General features: G+C 44.1%; 1 protein-coding gene across 1 annotated transcript in view; it reads left to right on the forward strand.

Annotated features, from left to right (window-relative positions):
• LHFPL3 (LHFPL tetraspan subfamily member 3) overlaps positions 1-17,956 on the forward strand; it is a 477,483-nt gene extending 459,527 nt beyond the window's left edge. The window contains exon 3 of the mRNA XM_081800673.1: positions 15,680-17,956. Within this exon, the coding sequence (XP_081656799.1) occupies positions 15,680-15,708 (29 nt within the window). The 3' untranslated portion in view covers positions 15,709-17,956. The remainder of the gene's footprint in view (positions 1-15,679) is intronic.
• Positions 17,957-19,884: the final 1,928 nt, after the last annotated feature.

Below are 19,884 nucleotides of genomic sequence, written 5' to 3' on the forward strand. Positions count from 1 at the left end.
GTTTTGGTTTTGGTTTTTATGTGTGTGTGTATGTCAAAATAGTAAAAAATTCACAGGGAGGTCTTAGAACTGAGGTCTTTCTCACTTCTACTCTAGTTCATCTCCTCTCTGTCTTTCCCCAGGGAGAATGAGTGTTAAATGCTGACCTTGATTCCTCAAACAACCCCATAAAATAGGTACTATGTCCATTTCACAGATAAGAATGCCAAAGCTGGGGCGCCTGGGTGGCTCAGTCGTTAAGCGTCTGCCTTCGGCTCAGGTCATGATCCCAGGGTCCTGGGATCGAGCCCCGCATCGGGCTCCCTGCTTGGCAGGAAGCCTGCTTCTCCCTCTCCCACTCCCCATGCTTGTGTTCCTGCTGTTGCTCTCTCTCTCTCTGTCAAATAAATAAATAAAATCTTTAAAAAAAAAAAAAAAAAAAAGAATGCCAAAGCTATGGCTAGTAAAATTACTTGTCCACATCCAGGAAATGGCCGACCCAAGATTCAGACTTTTCTCTGATTCCAAAGCCCAAGGGCTAACAACCTTAAACTTGAATGCAAATGAGAATCACCTGGGGATTAAGTCCGGCCAAGATCCTGGAATCTACATAGCCACAAACACCCAAGTGATTGAGATCCAAGAAGATCCAGAGGCCACGTCTGGAGAAGCACCGCCCTTGGCCATACAGCATTTACAAAGCCCCTTTCTGAGGCAGGGCTCTCTAAGGCCATAGGATTTTTTTTCTCCTGGTCATCATCAAAGTAGCTTTACCAAAACTTCAGTACCCCTCGCGATGGAGGGAGCCATGTGTATATTTGCAGACTTACAAAATGGATCCCAGAACCGTGGTTGGGACACACCCGGTTTCTAGATGATTCTACATTATCTGTTGCAGTCATCTTTATCATCTCCCCAGGATAGGGTCAAATCAATTGCAGAGGCCTTTTCTTCTCTGGAATCCTAATCCTCCAGTCTCCATGCCATCGTACCTTGCCCCTACTGACCCAGGTGGCTTTGCTCTGTCACAACAGGTTTCTAATGCCTTATGTCAGTGTGAGAGAACACGGTAAATTGGGAAGATCTGTGATATTGTATGTGTAATAGAGGCAGCATGGGGTACAGCAGTCGTTCAAACTCGAGTCCATGAATCCTTAGAGAGCCGCCGAGGTACAATGCAGAGAAGGGGCGGGGAAGAGGGGAGAGCCTGGGCAGGGTGGCTTCGGGGCCAGAGACCAAGGCAGCTGCCCTCAATTCTGTTTCATAAGTAGAACTGGAATCCCTAAGAGAGTCACTTGCAAAAAGCTTTTCTCTGGGGAAAAAAGAAAAGCTAGTGGAGAAAGAACACGAGTCTAGCCCCGAATTCTAATCCAGGTCTTCAGCTAACTAGCTGGATGACTTTGGGCAAACTCTGTCTCCCTGGCCCTGGGGGGACTTACCTGCCAACAAAGAAAACCAAAAGGTTGGCCTTGTGATACCTGTCTTAGTCTGTTAGGGCTGCCATGACAACGTGCCACTGACTGGGTAGCTTACACAACAGAAATAGATTTCCTCACCAGCTCTGGAGGCTGGAAGTCCAAGATCAAAGATGTGGGCAGGTCCGATTTCTCCCGAAGCCTCTCCCTTTGGCTCGCAGATGGCCTTCTTCTTGCTGGGTCTTCACATGGCCTTTGTTCTCTGCGTGCATACCCCTGGTGTCAGTTTCTTTTCTTAGAAGGACACCATTCCTGTTGGGTCAGGGCCCCACCCTTATGACCCCAGTTTAACCCTGATTACCTGCTAAAAAGCCCTATCTCCAAATATAGTCACAATTGGAGGTGAAGGCTTCAACATAGGAATTATGGGGACACGATTCAGTCCGTAACTAGGCCTAAGGCTCCTTTCAAAAAGCACAGGGAGGTTTACTAAGCATCTTCTATCTGCTGAGCCCTGATCTAGGTGTTTGGGACACAGAGACTTACCCGCAGTGGCCTTTGCCCTCAGACGGCTTGCTGTATAGAAGGACTGGGCAGCTCTGATAAGGGATGATGGGGGCAGAATGCAGGCCTTCCAGGGAAGTGACTTGAGAAGACATTTGAAACATGAGAGGGTGTTCAGTGGCTAGAAAATGGAGGGAGGGTGTTTCCAGGAGCAGGGAGGCAGGCCTGGAGGATCCATTCTGAGGCCTGCAGGTCACATTAAGTGGGAGGGGAGGGACCCCTGAGGGGAGGCTGGAGTGGTGAGGAAAGGCCGTGCAAGGCCTGATGGGTGTTGTTGAGCTACGGGGTTGATTCCATAGCAAAGAGTCTCCCCTAAAAAGTTTTCAGCCAAGCACAGTCTATTCACTTCTGCATTATAGAAAGCCCTAAAATTCTCCAATTCACATGATCTCTGGCTCTCCCTTATTACTATGTCATTTGCAGCTAACCGATGTCAGCCAATCAGTGATGGATCACACATTCACTAAATGCATTAATTCTTGGCTACTTCTCTAGTAGGGGCAGTAGAGTGTGAGTGTGTGTGTGTGCGCACGCACCCATGCATGTGTGCTTGATCAGACCTTGATTATAAATTGCCTTCTGGACTCTGCGGTCCACTTCCCTTTGGTCTGGAGAGGAAGCATACATCATACTTGAATGTTTTATTTCATTACAACAAACATCCATATGGATAATTAGGATGAGGGCTATTAAATTTGTGGTAATAATGGCAATGGAAAGCCTCACGATCCTGAACTCCCTGCTAACAACTCACTCAAGTCCCTAAGTCCATATCCTGAGGAATAAAAGCTTCCTTGTTTCCTGGAAAAGAGAATGAGTTTAGGTTTTGAAGAGCTGCGCCTTATCATAATTTCACAGAAGCCTGTAGAATGATTTGGAAGAAGACAGGGGAGCACCAGCTGGGTTTTATTAGGTAATTATTAGCAAATCCCTTTTTAATAACACCGATTTTAGTACCCTCTAAGAATTTTTTTTTTTAAGATTTTATTTATTTATTTGACAGAGACACAGTGAGAGAGGGAACACAAGCAGGAGGAGTGGGAGAGGGAGAAGCAGGCTTCCCGCTGAGCAGGGAGCCTGATGCGGGGCTCGATCCCAGGACCTGGGATCATGACCTGAGCCGAAGGCAGACACTTAACGACTGAGCCACCCAGGCGCCCCTAAGAATTTTTTTTTTTAATAGTCCCTTCCCTCTTGTAAATTCTGTGCTAGAAGAGGCCAGGCATTAAATAAAGCAATCTGATGCGCAAATACGGATTTACCAGTACTTACCTCTCTATAACACTAGTAGAGAAAGAAAAACTCAGTGCTTAATTATTTAAAAAGCATTAAACCAGAACGTGATGCACAGCACAGTCAACCCGCTTAGAGAAGGCAAAGACAGATGCAATTTCACCTTTTTATAAAGCCAAGCAGATACAACCTGTTAATATACATGTTTTCAGGATAAAAGGTAACTAGTCCTCAAGACCATTTATTATAGACCATTCACCCTAGATTTAGCTGGTTAATTGAGGGCGACCATCTGGGTTAATTGGTTTTATGCACAGGAAAAATAAGCTCGCCTTATCTTCATGACAGAGGGAGCTTTGCAACTTGGAGCAGGTGCCGCTGAAGGTAGGCTCCTACCCTCCCACAGAAACTGGGAGACGGGGGAGCTGTCTCTCTTGACGATTACATTTCAGAGATGGCCCCCATCCTTGAGAAAGACATTCCTGAGTCATAAAGCTGTCAAGAGCCTTATATAGTTTCTAAGAGGATTTTTTTTTTTAAAGATTTTATTTATTTATTTGACAGAGAGAGAGACAGGGAGAGAGGGAACACAAGCAGGGGGAGTGGGAGAGGGAGAAGCAGGCTTCCCACAGAGCAGGGAGCCTGATGCCGGGCTTGACCCAGGACCCTGGGACCATGACCTGAGCCGAAGGCAGACGCCCAACGACTGAGCCACCCAGGCGCCCCTCTAAGAGGATTTACACACATTGCAGACACAGAGAAAATTTACAATTGTAAGATTTCTAAATGCTCTAAGAAAAGTAGAGTGAGGGGCTAGCTAGGTACAGACCCGGTAAAACTCCACCTCGCAGCAATAACAATCATACTAACAGTGGGAAGAGTTCACATAGTACTCACCATGAGGGAACTTATTTAACGCCCACCACAGCTGTATAGACAAGACTAGTCTACCCCCATTTTACACATGAGGAAACTAGGCCAGGTCACGTGCCCAAGATCACAGAGCCAGTAAGTAGTAAAATTGAAGTTCACACCCAAACAGTCTGTGTCCATTGTCCCCAGTCTGAACCATTCGGCCATCCTGTCTCTGGGAAAAGTAAATGTTTCCATGATTTACTGTTGGTTAGTATATGTATGTGGTATTTCTGGAACGACATGGTGCTATTTATACGATTGTGCATTCAAAACAAAAAACTAACAAACGATAAAAACAACCTGCCAATATTTATTGACCTCTTCCTATTTGCCAGGTTTGCCTTTTAAGTCATAAACACCTTGTAAGCATCATCTCAGTCACAATCTTCAGGAAGCCTTGGGAAGGGGGTACCCCCATTTTTCAAATGAAGTACAGAAATGTTCAAGAACTTCTCTAGAGTGACCCAACCAGTAAATGGTGGAATTAGAATTCAGAGCCAGAGAAAATGGCTTCAGAACACATACATTTAGCAATAAATTGTATGTCTCCAAGAAAATCAGGAAATTTATATTATCAAGGAAGGCCAGTTGACTCTCAAGAAAGTGGAGAAGAGAAAGCCTGTGAATTTGAGCTTGAGAGAGGGAGGGAGGGAAATGATACATATTATCAGTCTTACCCTGAACAGGAAGGGGAAGAAGCTCAGAGGCAGATGTGTGAGGCTGAATATTCAATATCAACAGAGACAAATTTATTATTTTGAGAAGCCAACACATTTGGGTTGCGTGATTTGCAATATCGTGTGCGGTAATACTCAATTTAGTTTTGCTTTTATTTATATTTGTAAAGGATTGTCATGACCACATAGTGAAGTGTTAGTCATGAGCTAGTTCATAAAATGGAAAGGCAAAACAATCATGAAAAATTTCAGAGGAGCGCAGGAGAAGTCGCTAAGCTGGGGCTGGCACATTAAGATTGACACAGGATTTATTAGTTCTTGTGCAATGCACTAAGAATTGAGGATGCTGACGTCCTACCCTGCCATGCGTATGTTTTTTGGGCTTCATTAATAAAAGCCTTTCAGCCTCTATGCAATATGGAATGGCTTCATGTTAAAACTGGACAGTGGATATTATTAGGATTAACAAACCAGCACCAACATTCTATTGTCAACACTTCTACCAAGGAAATGTGCCTGTTTTCTTGCTGGCAATAGATTCTGCAGTATTTCTCAATGGGGACAAGAGGAAGAAAAGAGATGTTCATGAATTAACACTCAAAATTCCTTCTCATGAATTACTTACTTCCTAGAGAATGTCACATGAGAAAGCGTTGAGCCTGCTGTCAAAGTCCAGTCATCTGCTGCATACAGGACTAATGCACAGTTATCAGCACCTGATTCTTAGGCCACTCTCTGCCCCTTCTCAGTTAGAAGATCTACGGGAGTAGCCAGAAGAATAGTTTAGCAAATATCCTCCAACCCTCCATATGAAAATCAATATCTCAGATCTAAAGGGAGGTAGGACACAGAAAAAGATAGCGAGAAAGGCAGAGAATATAAAGATTTTTTTTTAAGTTTATTTTTTTTAGTACTCTCTGCACCCAGTGTGGGGCTCCAACTCACAACCCCAAGATCAAGAGCCACGTGTTCCTCCAACTGAGCCAGCCAGGCGCCCTGGTGTTTTGTTTTGTTTTGTTTTGTTTTGTTTAAAGAAAAAGAAGAACCTAGGGGAAGAAAGGAAGAAAATGTGGCAGGACTGTCTCAGATGGTACATTTTTCATTTCCCAGATACCTCTTTACATATTTGTACTACTATATATTTAGTTAAAGCCAAGTGTTAAAATCTCCATCTGCGGGCTGAGGGTGAGAGAGCCCCTCACCCACCTCCGCTCCTTCATGGCAGTGGAAGGAATGGAAAGCCTCTAGAAGTCTGCACTGAGTTTGCAAGTCACTGAGTACCTCTACTAAGTTGCTCAATATTAGTTTTTCATGAATGCCTGTGCCTGGTTTGGTTTCATTCAACAAACAACTTTTGAGTACCTATGATATACCAAGCACCTCATTAAGTTGGGAATACAAAGGTGAAGAGGACACAGTGTCTGACTCAGGGAGTGCAGTCCAGCACCTTGGCATCACCTGGGAGATAGACATGCAAATTCGCAGGCTTTACCTCAGACCTACTGAGTCAAATTCTGCACTTTTAACAAGATCACCAGGTGATTCTGAGACAAAGTGAGGTTTGAGAAGCACTGACCTGGTGGATTATTGACAGGGACAGGGAGGTCCTCTTCTATTTCTTAACTCCTCCATTGTGTCGACCAAGAAAGAATTCCCTGAAAATTTAAGCCAACAGGCATTTATTTGGGCAGTTAGAATTGCAATTCAGGAGACACAGACTCAGGTAGAAACCTGACTCTTGTTCTGAGGAAGACAACAGAAGGGGTAGAATTCTAAAGGCTACAGGTCAGGAGTACAGTTCTTATTTAGGTCCTCTATATAAAACAGAGATTGAAAGTAGGTTAACTAGGGGGCACCTGGGTAGCTCAGTGAGTTAAGTATCTGCCTTTGGCTCAGGTCATGATCCCAGGGCCCAGTGATTGAGCCTCTCATTGGGATCCCTGCTTAGCTGGGAGTCTGCTTCTCCCTCTGCTTCTCCCTCGGCCTCTCCCTCCGGCTTATATTCTCGCATGCTCTCTCTTTCTCAAATAAATAAAATCTTTTAAAAAAAAAAAAAAGTAGGTTAACTAGGATTGGTTGGGTATGCAAATGAGGGACAGAAACTTGTGGAATCATTGGTTCCTTTTGAAAAAAATGTTAATGATTCCATCTGAAACCACAGAAAGCGAAACCATAGATATGGGGGAACTACTATACATTTTCCTTCTTTCCTTTCTCCCAACTCCCTATCCCTCTGCCTCAGCAGCCTTTACTAACACTGTAGATGCCACCAAGCCGGCAGTCACATGCACTAGCTCAGTCCCAAATAAGAATTTGGATGCAAAGTAAATTATAGGACCCAGAAAGGAGGACTGGTGTGGCCTTTCTGCTAGGGTAAGAAGGCCTTAGAGAATCTAGACGGCCTGGTGACTGGGCGGTAGCTTCCTATCCGGCTGTCTTCCTAGAGCACTGCGGTCAGGGCTGGGGAGTGTGCTGGTGGGGATTGTGAGTGGGACGGTGGCGTGCAAGTAAAGATTTAGCACGTGAAGGTGAAGTATACCCTGGCTTTCATCAACCCACTGGTCAATTACACAACAACTACAACAAATTCAGACCCTCTGATCACCTATAAAGCTAGTGGTAATCAAACTGCAGCCAAAATCAGTATTGGACTTTTTTTCTTAATTCAGCGCCAAAGTTATGTTGTGAGCATGCACTTATTTTCAGCCCAGATCCAAACCCCCTGCGGTCAGAGGGACAAACTAATGATCACCCGGAGAGAGACTATGGATGCAATAGGAAAGTGGAAGTTGGGGTTTCAGGTGTTGCTTCTCTAGAAATTGGGTCAGGAGGGAAAAACAAGTCAGAGACAGTGGCACGCTCTCTGCGCCGGGAGCACTGTGTCAGCTGTCCAGCCACACTGGTCATTTACAGTGTACTGAATACAGTGAATCTAAACCAGCCCGAGAAAGGGCATTTGCCCACTGTTCCAGCTCTCTATGCCACGTTAACAAACTATCCCAAAACTTTGTGGCTTAAAACCGTGTCAAAGTTCTGCTGGAGGGGCGCCTGGGTGGCTCAGTCATTAAGTGTCTGCTCTCGGCTCAGGTCATGATCCCAGGGTCCTGGGATCGAGCCCCACATCGGGCTCCCTGCTCAGTAGGAAGCCTGCTTTTCCCTCTCCCACTTCCCCTGCTTGTATCCCCTCTCTCACTGTGTCTCTGTCAAATAAATAAATAAAATCTTTAAAAAAAAAAAAAAGTTCTGCTGGAAAAACTCACACACGTTAGGACTGCTACTGACAACCACTTTTGTTATATCTCACAATTGTGTGGATCAGGAATTCAGGAAGGGCCCAGCTGGGCAAGTCTCCTGCTCCGTGTGGCATCAACTAGGGTCACTTGGCGGCCTTCAGCAGGTGGCTGAATGGCATGGAGGGTCCAAGATGACTTCACTCACATGTGGGCCCCTTGGAATAGAAGGCTGGAGAGCTGGGCTCAGCTGGGCCTCTCTCGCTCTCCATATGCTACCACGGCCTCACCCATATGGTCACTCCAGCAGAGGAATCAGAAACCGCCTGTACTCAAAAGATGTTCAGAGAAGGCAAATCAAAACCACATTGCGATGTCGCCTCACACTCATTAGGATGGCTACAGTTACATTACAAAAATTCAACTCAGCACATCTTAAAGATTTAATTTGCTTTATTAATCGATTCATGAGTTGGGCAGATCTCATCTCACAAGTAGAGGGGAGTTCCAAAGGGGTACAAAAAAGAAAATGTTTTTAAAGATAGAGAGGGAGCAGAAAAAAGGAAATTACTAGCAAAGAATCCATTGTTTTAGGCACAGTCACCCGGGCGAATGGAAAGGGTCTGTCAGTAAGTTTCCTTCTGCTGACCAGGTAATTCCCATGCTGACTGGTTAAAGGTTAAAATTGCCGTTAGGTTGGGGCTCCTGGCTGGCTCAGTGGAGTGTGTGACTCTTGATCTTAGGATGTGGGTTCAAGCCCCACATTATGTGTAGAAAGATTACTTAAAAATAAAATCTTTAATAAAAAAAAAATTGCAGTCAGGTTAAGGATTAAGTCTTGGTTTACTGAGGGCACCTGGATGGCTAGGTCTGTTAAGCATCTGCCTTTGGCACAGGTCATAATCTCGGGGTCCTGGGATTGAGCCCTGTGTCAGGATCCCTGCTCAGCAGGGAGTCTGCTTCTCCCTCTCCCTCTGCCCCTCCTCCCCACTTGTGCTTTCTCTCTCACTCTCTCTCAAATAAATAAATAAAATCTTAAAAAAAAAAAGTCTTGGTTTACTGACTTAGGGCCTTAACCTAACTGATACCATTTGGGGCCTGTAGTTTTACTTTTAACACTACCATCCCCCCCCACCAAAAAAAGCAGAAAGTAAGTGTCAGAGAGACATGAAGAAATTAAAACCTTTGTGCAGTGTTGATAGGATCATAAGATGGTGCAACAATATGGAGATTTCTCAAAGAATTAAAAATAGAACTACCATATGATCCAGCAATCCCACTTCTGGGTATATAGCCAAAAGAATTGAGAGCAGGGTCTTGAAGAGGTATTTGCACACCCGTGTTTATCACACTACAACCCAAAACAGGGTTTGCCTCTTGGTGGGTGCTGAGCCAAAAGACACAACCAGGCCAAAGAGTAGAAAAGGAAGGATTTCACTTGCAACAAGTAAGAACACCAGAGATATTTCCCAAAGCAGCATCTCCCTGAACAACAAAATTGGAGCAATTTTAAGCTAAGAGTGCATGCATATTCATGGAAGGGCTGGGCCAAGGAGCATCCCATATGAAATTGGGGCAAAAGTCATCGTAAGTTAACAGTGTCCAGGTCCTGGGTAATTGAAGTCACAAGGCCGGCAAGGGTTGGCATCATTCAGTCTCTGGCTCCAATTAATCCAGTGTTCAAGTGCTCAAAGTGGCTTCTATACTGCAAAAACAGCTCAAGAATGTGTGTGAGGTCAATTTTTCCTTTTGAAACAGCACTGAGAGTTTTACCACCAATTCATTGTCTCTGATATGGTGAGGTTATCTTCCTGGCCTGGTCGTGGCTGTTGATTTTTACATTTTTCTGTTCCCTTAAAATCATCAACTACTGAAGTCTCTTTTTCTACAGTTTTCACATATCCCAGGAAGTTCTGCAAGATATGTGCTTAGGCAAGTAATGCTGGTCAGGCATTAATCACAAAACAGCTGGGGACTTACAATGACTTTGACAATGACAATGACTTTTCTTATGTCAAGAAAGCATCGGGGAATGGGGCGCTTGGGTGGCTCAGTCGTTAAGCGTCTGCCTTCAACTCAGGTCATGATCCCAGGGTCCTGCTCAGCAGGAAACCTGCTTCTCCCTCTCCCACTCCCCCTGCTTGTGTTCCATCTCTTGCTATATCTCTCTCTGTCAAATAAATAAATGAAATCTTTAAAAAAATTTTTTTAAATAAAAAATATATGTAAAAAAAATAAAGAAAACATTGGGGAGGAGGAATTCCTGTCCCCTCAAAGTTCCTTCTAGCTGGACTAAAAATCAAATTGCCTTGAGACAGATTGACAGGAGAAAATCAAATTTAATAGGTGTACGCCGGGGAATCCACGTAAACATGGAAATCCCAAAGATGGGCAAAATGGGATATAGATGTCATTCTGGGGGTAGGGGCCTGGAACATCAGAGGAATGCATACAGAGCGATAAGAAGAGCAAATGTTTGATAATTAGATGTTTGCCCTTCCATACAGATGGGTCACTCAGATAAAATTGATCTATGTTAATAACTTATTCTGGGGGCGCCTGGATGGCTAAGTCGTTGAATGTCTGCCTTCGGCTCAAGTCATGATCCCGAGGTCCTGGGATCGAGCCCCACATCGGGCTCCCTGCTCTGTGGGAAGCCTGCTTCTCCCTCTCCCACTCCCCCTGCTTGTGTTCCCTCTCTCACTGTGTTGCTCTCTGTCAAATAAATAAATAAAATCTTTAAAAAAAAAAAAACAACTTATTCTGGAAAAGACCCCCAATTTAGATTCTTCTGTGTGGTTAAGGGAGGGACAGAAGTTTCTCTTGAGCCTGCAGAGTCATGAGAAGACAGACACCGTATGATTCCCCTCACAGGAGCTATCTAAAGTTGTCCAACTGGTAGAAACAGAAGGAATGGCAGTTACCGAGGAACGGGGGAAGGGGGAAAAAAGGAGTGTTGTTTCAGGGAAATGGAGTTTCAGACTTGCAAGATGGAAAAGTTCTGGAGATTTGTCTCACAACGATGTGAATATACTAAACACTCCTGAACGTCAAAGTGGTTAAGATGGTGAATTTTATTTTATGTGTTTTTGCCACAACAAAAAATAAACTGCCAGTACTCTTTTTTTTTCTTTTCTTTTCTTTTTAAGATCTATTTATTTATTTTAGAGACGAGAGAGAGAGAGCTCTGTTAGTGGGGGGAGGGGCAGAGAGAGAGAGAATCTCAGACAGATGCCCTGCTAAGCAGGGAGCTGGACTCCGGGCTTGATCTCACAACCCATGAGATCATGACCTGAGCCAAAATCACCAGTCGGAGGCTGAACTGACTGAGCCATCCAGACGCCACCGCCAGGTCCCTCAAAGCCTAGATTCAAAGGGAGAGGAACAGAGACAACCCCCCCCCCGCCCCGCAAATGAGAAGAAAGCTAAAGAATCTACAGCCAGGGCACCTGGGTGGCTCAGTCGGTTAAGTGTCTGCCTTCGGCTCAGGTCATGATCCCAGGGTCCTGGGATCGAGTCCCGCATCGGGCTCCCTGCTCAGCCAGGAGCCTGCTTCTCCCTCTCCCACCCCGCATGCTTGTGTTCCCTCTCTCGCTGTCTCTCTCTGTCAAATAAATAAATAAAATCTTAAAAAAAATAAAATAAAGAATCTACAGCCATCTTTAACGTGTTCTGCCCACCATGGGGCACATCACGTCTAGAGCACCTGGGGACACAGAAAGCGAGACTTTACTTCCAGGGGCCTGTGTCAGCCTCCTGGGCAGGAAGGCTGTCAGGAGGCCCCGTGAGAGGTGGGTGTGGTTTGAAACAATGGAGTGGGAAGAAACGGCAAAGCTTATAGAGTCAATGAGAAAAAATGGTCTGGAATGCCTCCCTTCCTCATTTTCACAGGAAAGATTCAGGAGCCATTGTGCTAAAAGCTCCCAGCAAGCGTTTTTCTCACTCCGACCCCTGCCCGCCCCCCACCCCCCCCCACCCCCAGCTATCCTGGGGCGGTGGGGGCTCCGGGCCCTAATTGAATGGGTTGATAGGAACAATGAGCAGAAGCGGACCACAGGAGACCTTTCAAAGTCCGCAAACACAGAGAAAATTCAACAACGCAGCATTTAGATAGTCTGGACAATGTGGCCATTATAAATGGTGCTCTCTGGAGCAGTGATTCAAATGACAGCTCCGCAAAGGATTTGCAAAGAGCCCTTTAGAAATGGAACATGGGCAACTCAGAGCCCCATGACATGTTACAAGGACAAACCCGACCGAACAAAGATCCAGAGCAGTGTTGAATGACTTATTTATTCAGTCCTGCTCTGTACAAACCTGGGAGAATATGACATCTGTTAAATTGCCTCCCCTAAACTATGCAGTAGCCATGGTGCATGGGAAATGTGAGCGGAAGTTCAGAAAAGAAACAGTGTTTTACAAAGCGGGGATCACAGCGTAACCACACGCCATTCTGCAGACAGCCCTGATGTCCCAGTCGTTGGCCTGAAGACATGATGGCCACATCCGGAGAGGGAAACCCTGCCTTTCATCCTCTTCCACCTACCGGCTTCCCAAATCTGCGTGCAGGGCCCACACTGCCCAAGCCCTCACTGTGCTTGCTATTTAAGTCATCCTAGTGGCATTCTCATGTTGCTGCTCCCGGCAAAGTGTTTTCCTGATACTGTGGGGGGAGTTTGTGTTCCAGTCCCCACCGGCACGAACATACTGGTTATTTTTAGCCTTGGAGTCTGCAGGATTCTCAAGTACCCTGGGATGAATGTCTAAGGAGCTCAGACTCCAAGCAGATATTCCCGGGAGGCGCGCTGATGAGCAGCCAGTTCGAGGCACAACAAGTACCTTATGAGCCAAATGGCAGGAGGCCCTTGCCCCCCTCCGGAGAGTGAGCGCCTCCTTCAATCTTGTACCCTGGGAGCCTCCCCGGCCCCACCCAAGTCCAGCCTGGCTCTCTGGCTCTTCTCATTTCCCGTTCACTCCTCAGCTCCCTGCCCAGCCTTGACACTGCAGGTGGGGAGTGCAGTTCCAAGGCTAACAAAGTCAACAAAGAAGAGACCTTGAAGAGGGAAAGGTTGACTAATCAATGGTGAGGTCAGTGAGGGATCCAGTCACATGGAGGATATGGGTGACCCAAGATGACAGCAGATCCAAGAAGGATTGGTGGTGACTGACCCACCTTGGGCAGCACTAACTGAGTAAGACCCCCGATGGTGGGGTGTGAACAGGAACCTTGTGAGATTGGCCCCAGCAGTTCCCTTCCTACAAGAAGGCTAAGGATCTTCCCAGGGAGATGCCTACCCTGCAGGAAGCTGCCTTCTCCTCCTCAGGCTTGGTTGTCAGTGCTGGGGGGGCCGGGGGGGGTGCTGATTGAAAGCCCCTCCAGCCCTGTCTGCTCTCTTCCCAGCCCACTGTGATGTCATAAAGCCAAATCAAGCAGCTTAGAGCCAGGGAAAAAGTGGGAGTCTCTGGTTCCTGGATGCCAACAAATGGTTCACACCAAAGCAGGCTTTTCTATCATGAAATCAGGGGTATATTTATTTGCAGACATCAAGAAAATGAGGGCTACCTTCTTGCCTCCCTCTTCCCCTGCTTCACCCACATAGGGCCCTGGCACTTCCGTATGCTACCTGCTCTTCCATGCGCACACCCACCTTTTCAAAACCCATTCCCCTCTCCTGCTTCATGTATTTATAACCTGCACCCACTCCTCCCTCTCCCCCACCCCAGCTAGCACCTTTCATGGATTTTAGTGGAAAACCCAGACATTTCACTCTGTGCATTTGAAATACAAAAATATTTGGAGTGAAGAATGCTAGAGCAGTGGAATCATGGACACACAAACCCGACTTTGGATTCCATCTCGCAAGGCCGCCTCCGGGGCAGCAGAACAGAGAGCGCTCAAGGTTCAGAAGCACCTGTAGCTCGGTGTAAAACCCATGGGTTGCCTTTGTTGCTTTTAATAATATCCGAAGAAAGCATTCCCTTCCATAGGACTTCTACCAGCGTGATGCAATCTCAGAGAATCATTACAGATTAATCATCATTAGGACATGATCACATTTCAATTATCCTCTGTGTAGTCTGGGTACATTAAAGCAACTGAGTTCTCTCGCTGAGAGAAGTTCATTAGAACTGTAATGTGCATAAGATATTTTAAAGTGTTTTCAAGTGTACTGGAAAACAACAAGGGGATAAATGCTAGAAACAACAGAATCTTCCAGAGGTTTCTCTAGCACTCATTCAGAAACCATAATCTTATCTTGTGATGTGGAACGGGGGCTGTAACTAAATAATGGACCAATTGTTTTATTATCATTTGTAGTTTCTAAGTACTCTGTGATGAAAACCCAACAGGCTGTTTCCTTTCAGCCCAAATCTGGCCATCTAGATGCATTTACCCATCTTCACAATATATAAGGGACGCTTAAACCCTGGTTAACAGTGCCAAAGTGTATGGAAATCATCCAAAGAAAGGAGTCAATCATACTATTTGTAGTCTAGTTGTATCAATACAGGAATCGTGGGGCGCCTGGGTGGCTCAGTCGTTAAGCGTCTGCCTTTGGCTCAGGTCATGATCCCAGGGTCCTGGGATCGAGCCCCTTGTCGGGCTCCCTGCTCGGTGAGAAGCCTGCTTCTCCCTCTCCCACTCTCCTGCTTGTGTTCCTGCTCTCGCTAACTCTCTCCCTCTGTCAAATAAATAAAATCTTTAAAAAAAAAAAAAAAAAAAACAGGAATCGTCCCTAGTAGTGTGCTGGACAAAAGGAAAAGCAGCTTATCCCCTAAGAATTTGTCCTAAAGAAAGAATTTAAAAGAACAAACAGAGCTTTATATGCAAAGATATTTATTCTTGATAAATTTTAAAAAAATGGGAAACCTACCTACAATCTGCCAGTGGTCAAACAGTTGAGAATGGGAACTGGGCATGGAATGAAAGGAATGAGAATGGAATGGAATATTCTGCAGCTCTTGGAAACTGATGCTAATGGGACACCTCGCGGGCTCAGTCGGTAGAGCATGCAACTCTTAATATCGAGATTGTGAGTTCGAGCCCCATGTTGGGTGTAGAGATTACTTCAAAATAAAAAATCTTTAATAAAAAGAAAAGGAAATTGATGCTGATGATGCAGAGTGGAAATGTAGAAAATTGTTTTTAATATGTTAAAAATGTCATCTATTCTGTGATTCCAACTGTATTAAATAAGTGCACATTTAGATATGGAACGGAAAGATACATAGGGAAGAAAGCAATGTCTCCTTTGCAGCTATTACAATGTTGATTGTATAATAAATAAATAACACTTGGAAAGCAAAGGAAAACGCTCAAGTGAGACATTTCTGTGCCAGGCAGAAAAATCGTTGATGCTTGGGATCATTTCACATTCTTCCTTGCTCCTTCAAAGCAGCCTATAATCTTCACCCGGATGTGGGGAACACACATGTCTGGGTGATGGGGGCTCCCCTTGCCGGGAGACTGTGCTGTTTGTTTATGGAACAGGAGCCTCAAACTTTTCAGTCATCTCTGATAACAAATCTAAAGTGCCTTCAAACCATTTGCTGGTGTGGTTTTTCTGTGACAGCTATGCACAAAAATCTTGCTGACCGAAAATGATGTATTTTTTCTTTCTCTTTCTCTTTCTCCTCCCCCTGCCCCCCCCACCCCTTTCTGCAGTTCTGCTAAGCCAATATTCTCTAGAATGAGCACAAAACAAAACAAATAACAGCTAAACAAATCGAATAAGAGCTTTTGTACATCAACATCAAGAAGGAAGACTTGGAAGAAATCAGAGTACAGAGACAGATCTGGACAAGAGTGAACCATCTACTTGTCAAGGCACCTTCTAAATCTGGATGGGCAGAGATGGGAGTGATTTTCTGGAAGGAGATGTGATAGCGGATTAAACACCAGCTCAAGGGAAGCTATCATCGAATAAGATCAGATCACATTCATGAGAAATCACATTCAGGAAATATTTTAAGAAAGAGGAATATAAACGTGCTAGAATTAACATGTAAAATATGTATGTACTGAGGTTTGTAAACTGTCCTTTTTTAATCAAACCGAAAACAAAAAGCTTTAATCTTTCAACCTTATTTTAAAAAAAAGGCAGTCAATCCTAAATTATTCCTCTCTCAACAGCCAAGAGGCTGATCAAGCATCATTTACAGAGGAAGACGGCTTAGGAAAATGCCTCTGCGTATTTTCACAGGAGCCCTGATCCTTGGTTCCCCATCTCTGCCGTGTGTTTATTTCACTGTGTAATTAGTTACAACCACTCAGTTAAGAGATGTAACACTTCAAACTTTTTATGGAGTCTGTGTTCAGTTTAATCTGTCTGTACAAGTTATTACTGAGAAAGTGTTTCTGACATATACTATAACTCCATCAAGCTGTATATTACAGGAAGTACATCTTTACATCATAGGTCCCCGAGCAACATAGCTATCCCTATCTTTCAGGAAACAGCATCAAGGAACTCTGAAAAATATAGAAAGCTCATTTCACCTTGGATGCTCACATGTAATATATAGGCTGCTATCAAATAAATACTTTTTTCTAATTCTCCCTAGTAAATGCATAGGAATTTAATATACTTTATAAATAGGCATCTAAAAGCTCTCCTCTTTTTTTTTTCTATTTCTTTGCTGTACATGTCGTCAGAAATCCATAGCCTTTCTTTCCCTTACTAACAGGTACTCATTTCTGTTTAAGAAAAAAATCATTCCATTAAACCTATTTCTAAATGATAGTAAGTGGTACTAACAAAATAAATAATAATAGCCTTAGAAATAAATGAATATATACGTATACAGGTCAAGAAAATTGGTAGAAGTAAGTTGCCTGTTGGTTTACTAATGTTGGTTTTTCAAGAATACTCAGATTTCTTTGAGTTGGTTGACATTTGGAAGTAGTTAAAACTGGTCAGTTGTCTTCAGCAATGTTTTGCTCCCAGGCTTCCCCCCCATCACCCTCATCACATATCTTGCCAATATGCAACAGCAGAAAAATACGTTATACTGAAGTAGCCAACTTCTTGAGAATGGGCACAAGCTTAAAACATACATGCGGGGGGAGTAATCGGTGTGAGCCAAACTATGTCCTATACCCGAGCAGAAAACATGGACATGTAGAATGCCTTCATTTTTAGACTCAAAATTAAGATCAAATTAGCATACATCCCTGGAACACCAGATGGAGGATAAGACAAAAAGTGATACAGATAGGAGTTGATTTCTTGTTCCCTGTCTCTATTAAGACAACTCTCCCATTTTTGCCAAATGTTCCTGGTACAACTATCTTTTCACCATAAACGAGATTATGTTTTAAATGGCTAAGAGTATATTACAGGTATGCTCAAATGAGTGATCCCCAAATCACAAAGGTATGGGTTTTCTAAAGAACCAAATTAAGGAAATACTTATTATCTCTAAAGGATTAGCCATTCTGGGAGTTACCTGTTAACATTAAATATTAGCTCTCCCGCTGCATTCCAAACACCCTCCTTACTAAATTTAATTACACACAACTTTTCAAGAATTCATCTTTTATTTAAAGGGAGGTACCTCTCTATCTACAAGAAAATTAGAAAGTGTTGGTTTTCTCTAATCCATGTAAATTACAGATTTAGGACTCCACTGGGAGGCCTACATCACTGATAGTGATGTTTACAAAAATGAAAACGTGCTTCCTATCCACATACAAATGTTTTGTGAAATTGTTTTCCATAAAACCTAAGTGTAATTTAGCATACCACAATACTCTGAGGATGGGTCATTGATGATGTACCATTTGTACATATAGGTAACACACCTGTAAATCACTAAGTGTTAAGAAGTACGTTTTTATCTTTTTTTTTAAAAAAAAAGTGACTCCCTTTCTCATTCTCTTCTGTTGTATTGTGTCCAAAAAGTTGTGTGTAATTTTTTTAAGGTCCAGGAAATGTAAAGAAATTTGTTGGAATAACTGAATTTCTGTAAAAAAATTAAAATAAAAATAAGATTTTGTTATTTAAAAGACGGCTTGGTGATGTGGCACTCATTCAGTGCATTCAGTGTCTTTGTCCAGTGAGCCAGTGACGGCGTGACGATTCGATCAAAACAGCTATCTTCAGAAAATCTCTTTTGTAGGGGCGCCGGGGTGGTTCCGTTGGTAAAGCGTCTGACTCTTGATTTCGGCTCAGGTTGTGATCTCGAGGTCGGGAGATCCAGCCCTGCGTCGGGCTCCACACTGAGTGTGGAAGCTGCTTAAGATTCTCTCGCCTCCTCTCTCTCTCCCTGACCCTCCCCCCCAACTCCGTGTGCACACACCTGTGCACACGCTCTCTCTCTTTCTAACAGCAACAAAACAAAAAGAAAAAAAGAAAATCTCCTTTCTGTCAGATTCCATAATGTCCACCAACAGCAGACATTTATTAGGACCCTCATTTAGAAGGCATGATTAACATCCCCCAATCTCTTCTAGCCAGTATAGACATACCTCAAGCTGAATCTTCATATACTCAGCAGAATGAAATCAGTAAGCAAATAGCCGGACTGTTCAAGTAAAACTTGACCTGAAATACTCACTTAATTTCTCAATCTCCACTTGGCAAATTGAAAATAGCCACCTGCTCCTCAGACATGAGCAAGCCTTTTCCAAAGGTTCATATTCAGTGCGTGCTGTCCAGATGGGTTCCAGTGCCCCCTCTGTCACTTACTAGAGGATTATGAACACCTCTCAGCCTCAGTGTCCTTATCCATAAAATGGACACAAATAATAATACTGGCCCCACAGTGTTGTGAGGACATACATTAAATTAGAGCATTGTTATGCCTGACTGGTAAGAGATATTCAGTGAATGTTAATTCCTTGCCCTCCTACTACATGCAAGACATTGAAGGAAGAAAAGAAACATAAAATACAGCTGCTTGCAAAACACTGAGGCTACTTAGAGTAACATAAGCAGGGATTGAAAAATTAGATGCCTAGAGCGGCCAGGTAGATAAGTAAATTGACAAAGCAAAACAAGCTGGGTTAGGGAGATAATAGGAAGTAATGGGCACTTCGGAGCACGAGAAAGCCCAGGTCCCGTCTAAAGAGAATAAATAGCCAATACTCAGTTCTAGTCATTCAACAAACATGTGCTGAGTCCCTACTCTGTGCCCGGAACTGTTCTAAATCCTGAGAAGATAGTGGTAAACTAGACAATCAAGGTCCCTGCTCTTAGAAGTCTTAGGTTCTAATAGGAAAAGAGACCATCAGCCCAGAAATGTCAGCTAAGAATAGATGCCCTCGAGAGAATGCAAACATGATGATGTGAGAGACATGGAGAGGCTGATCGAGGAAAGCAGCTATGAAAAGGTGGCATTTAAAGTGAGATCTGGGGGCGCCTGGGTGGCTCAGTCGTTAAGCATCTGCCATCAGCTCAGGTCATGATCTCAGGGTCCTGGGATCAAGCCCTGCGTCGGGCTCCCTGCTCTGGGGGAAGCCTGCTTCTCCCTCTCCCACTCCCCCTGCTTGTGTTCCCTCTCTCGCTGTGTCTCTCTCTGTCAAATAAATAAATTAAAAATCTTTAAAAAATAAAAATAAATTAAAAAAAATAAAGTGAGATCTGGGGGCACCTGGGTGGCACAATCAGTTGAGTGGCCGACTCTTGATTTTGGCTCAGGTCATGATCTTGGGGTCATGGGATCGAGCCCAATGTCAGGCTCTGCGCTGGGTGTGGTGTCTGCTTGAGATTCTCTTCCTCTGCCCCTCCCCCAGCTCTCTAAATAAATAAATAAATAAAATCTTAAAAAGATAAATAAATAAAGTGAGATGGAAATAAGAACGAGCCAGCCCTGTGAAGAAAGGGGGAAGATCCCATGCCACACACAAGTGTTTTATCTTTTTAAAAA

This window comes from Leptonychotes weddellii, chromosome 12, assembly GCF_054177405.1.
Source record: "Leptonychotes weddellii isolate Sample4059 chromosome 12, ASM5417740v2, whole genome shotgun sequence".
Taxonomy (NCBI): domain Eukaryota; kingdom Metazoa; phylum Chordata; class Mammalia; order Carnivora; family Phocidae; genus Leptonychotes; species Leptonychotes weddellii.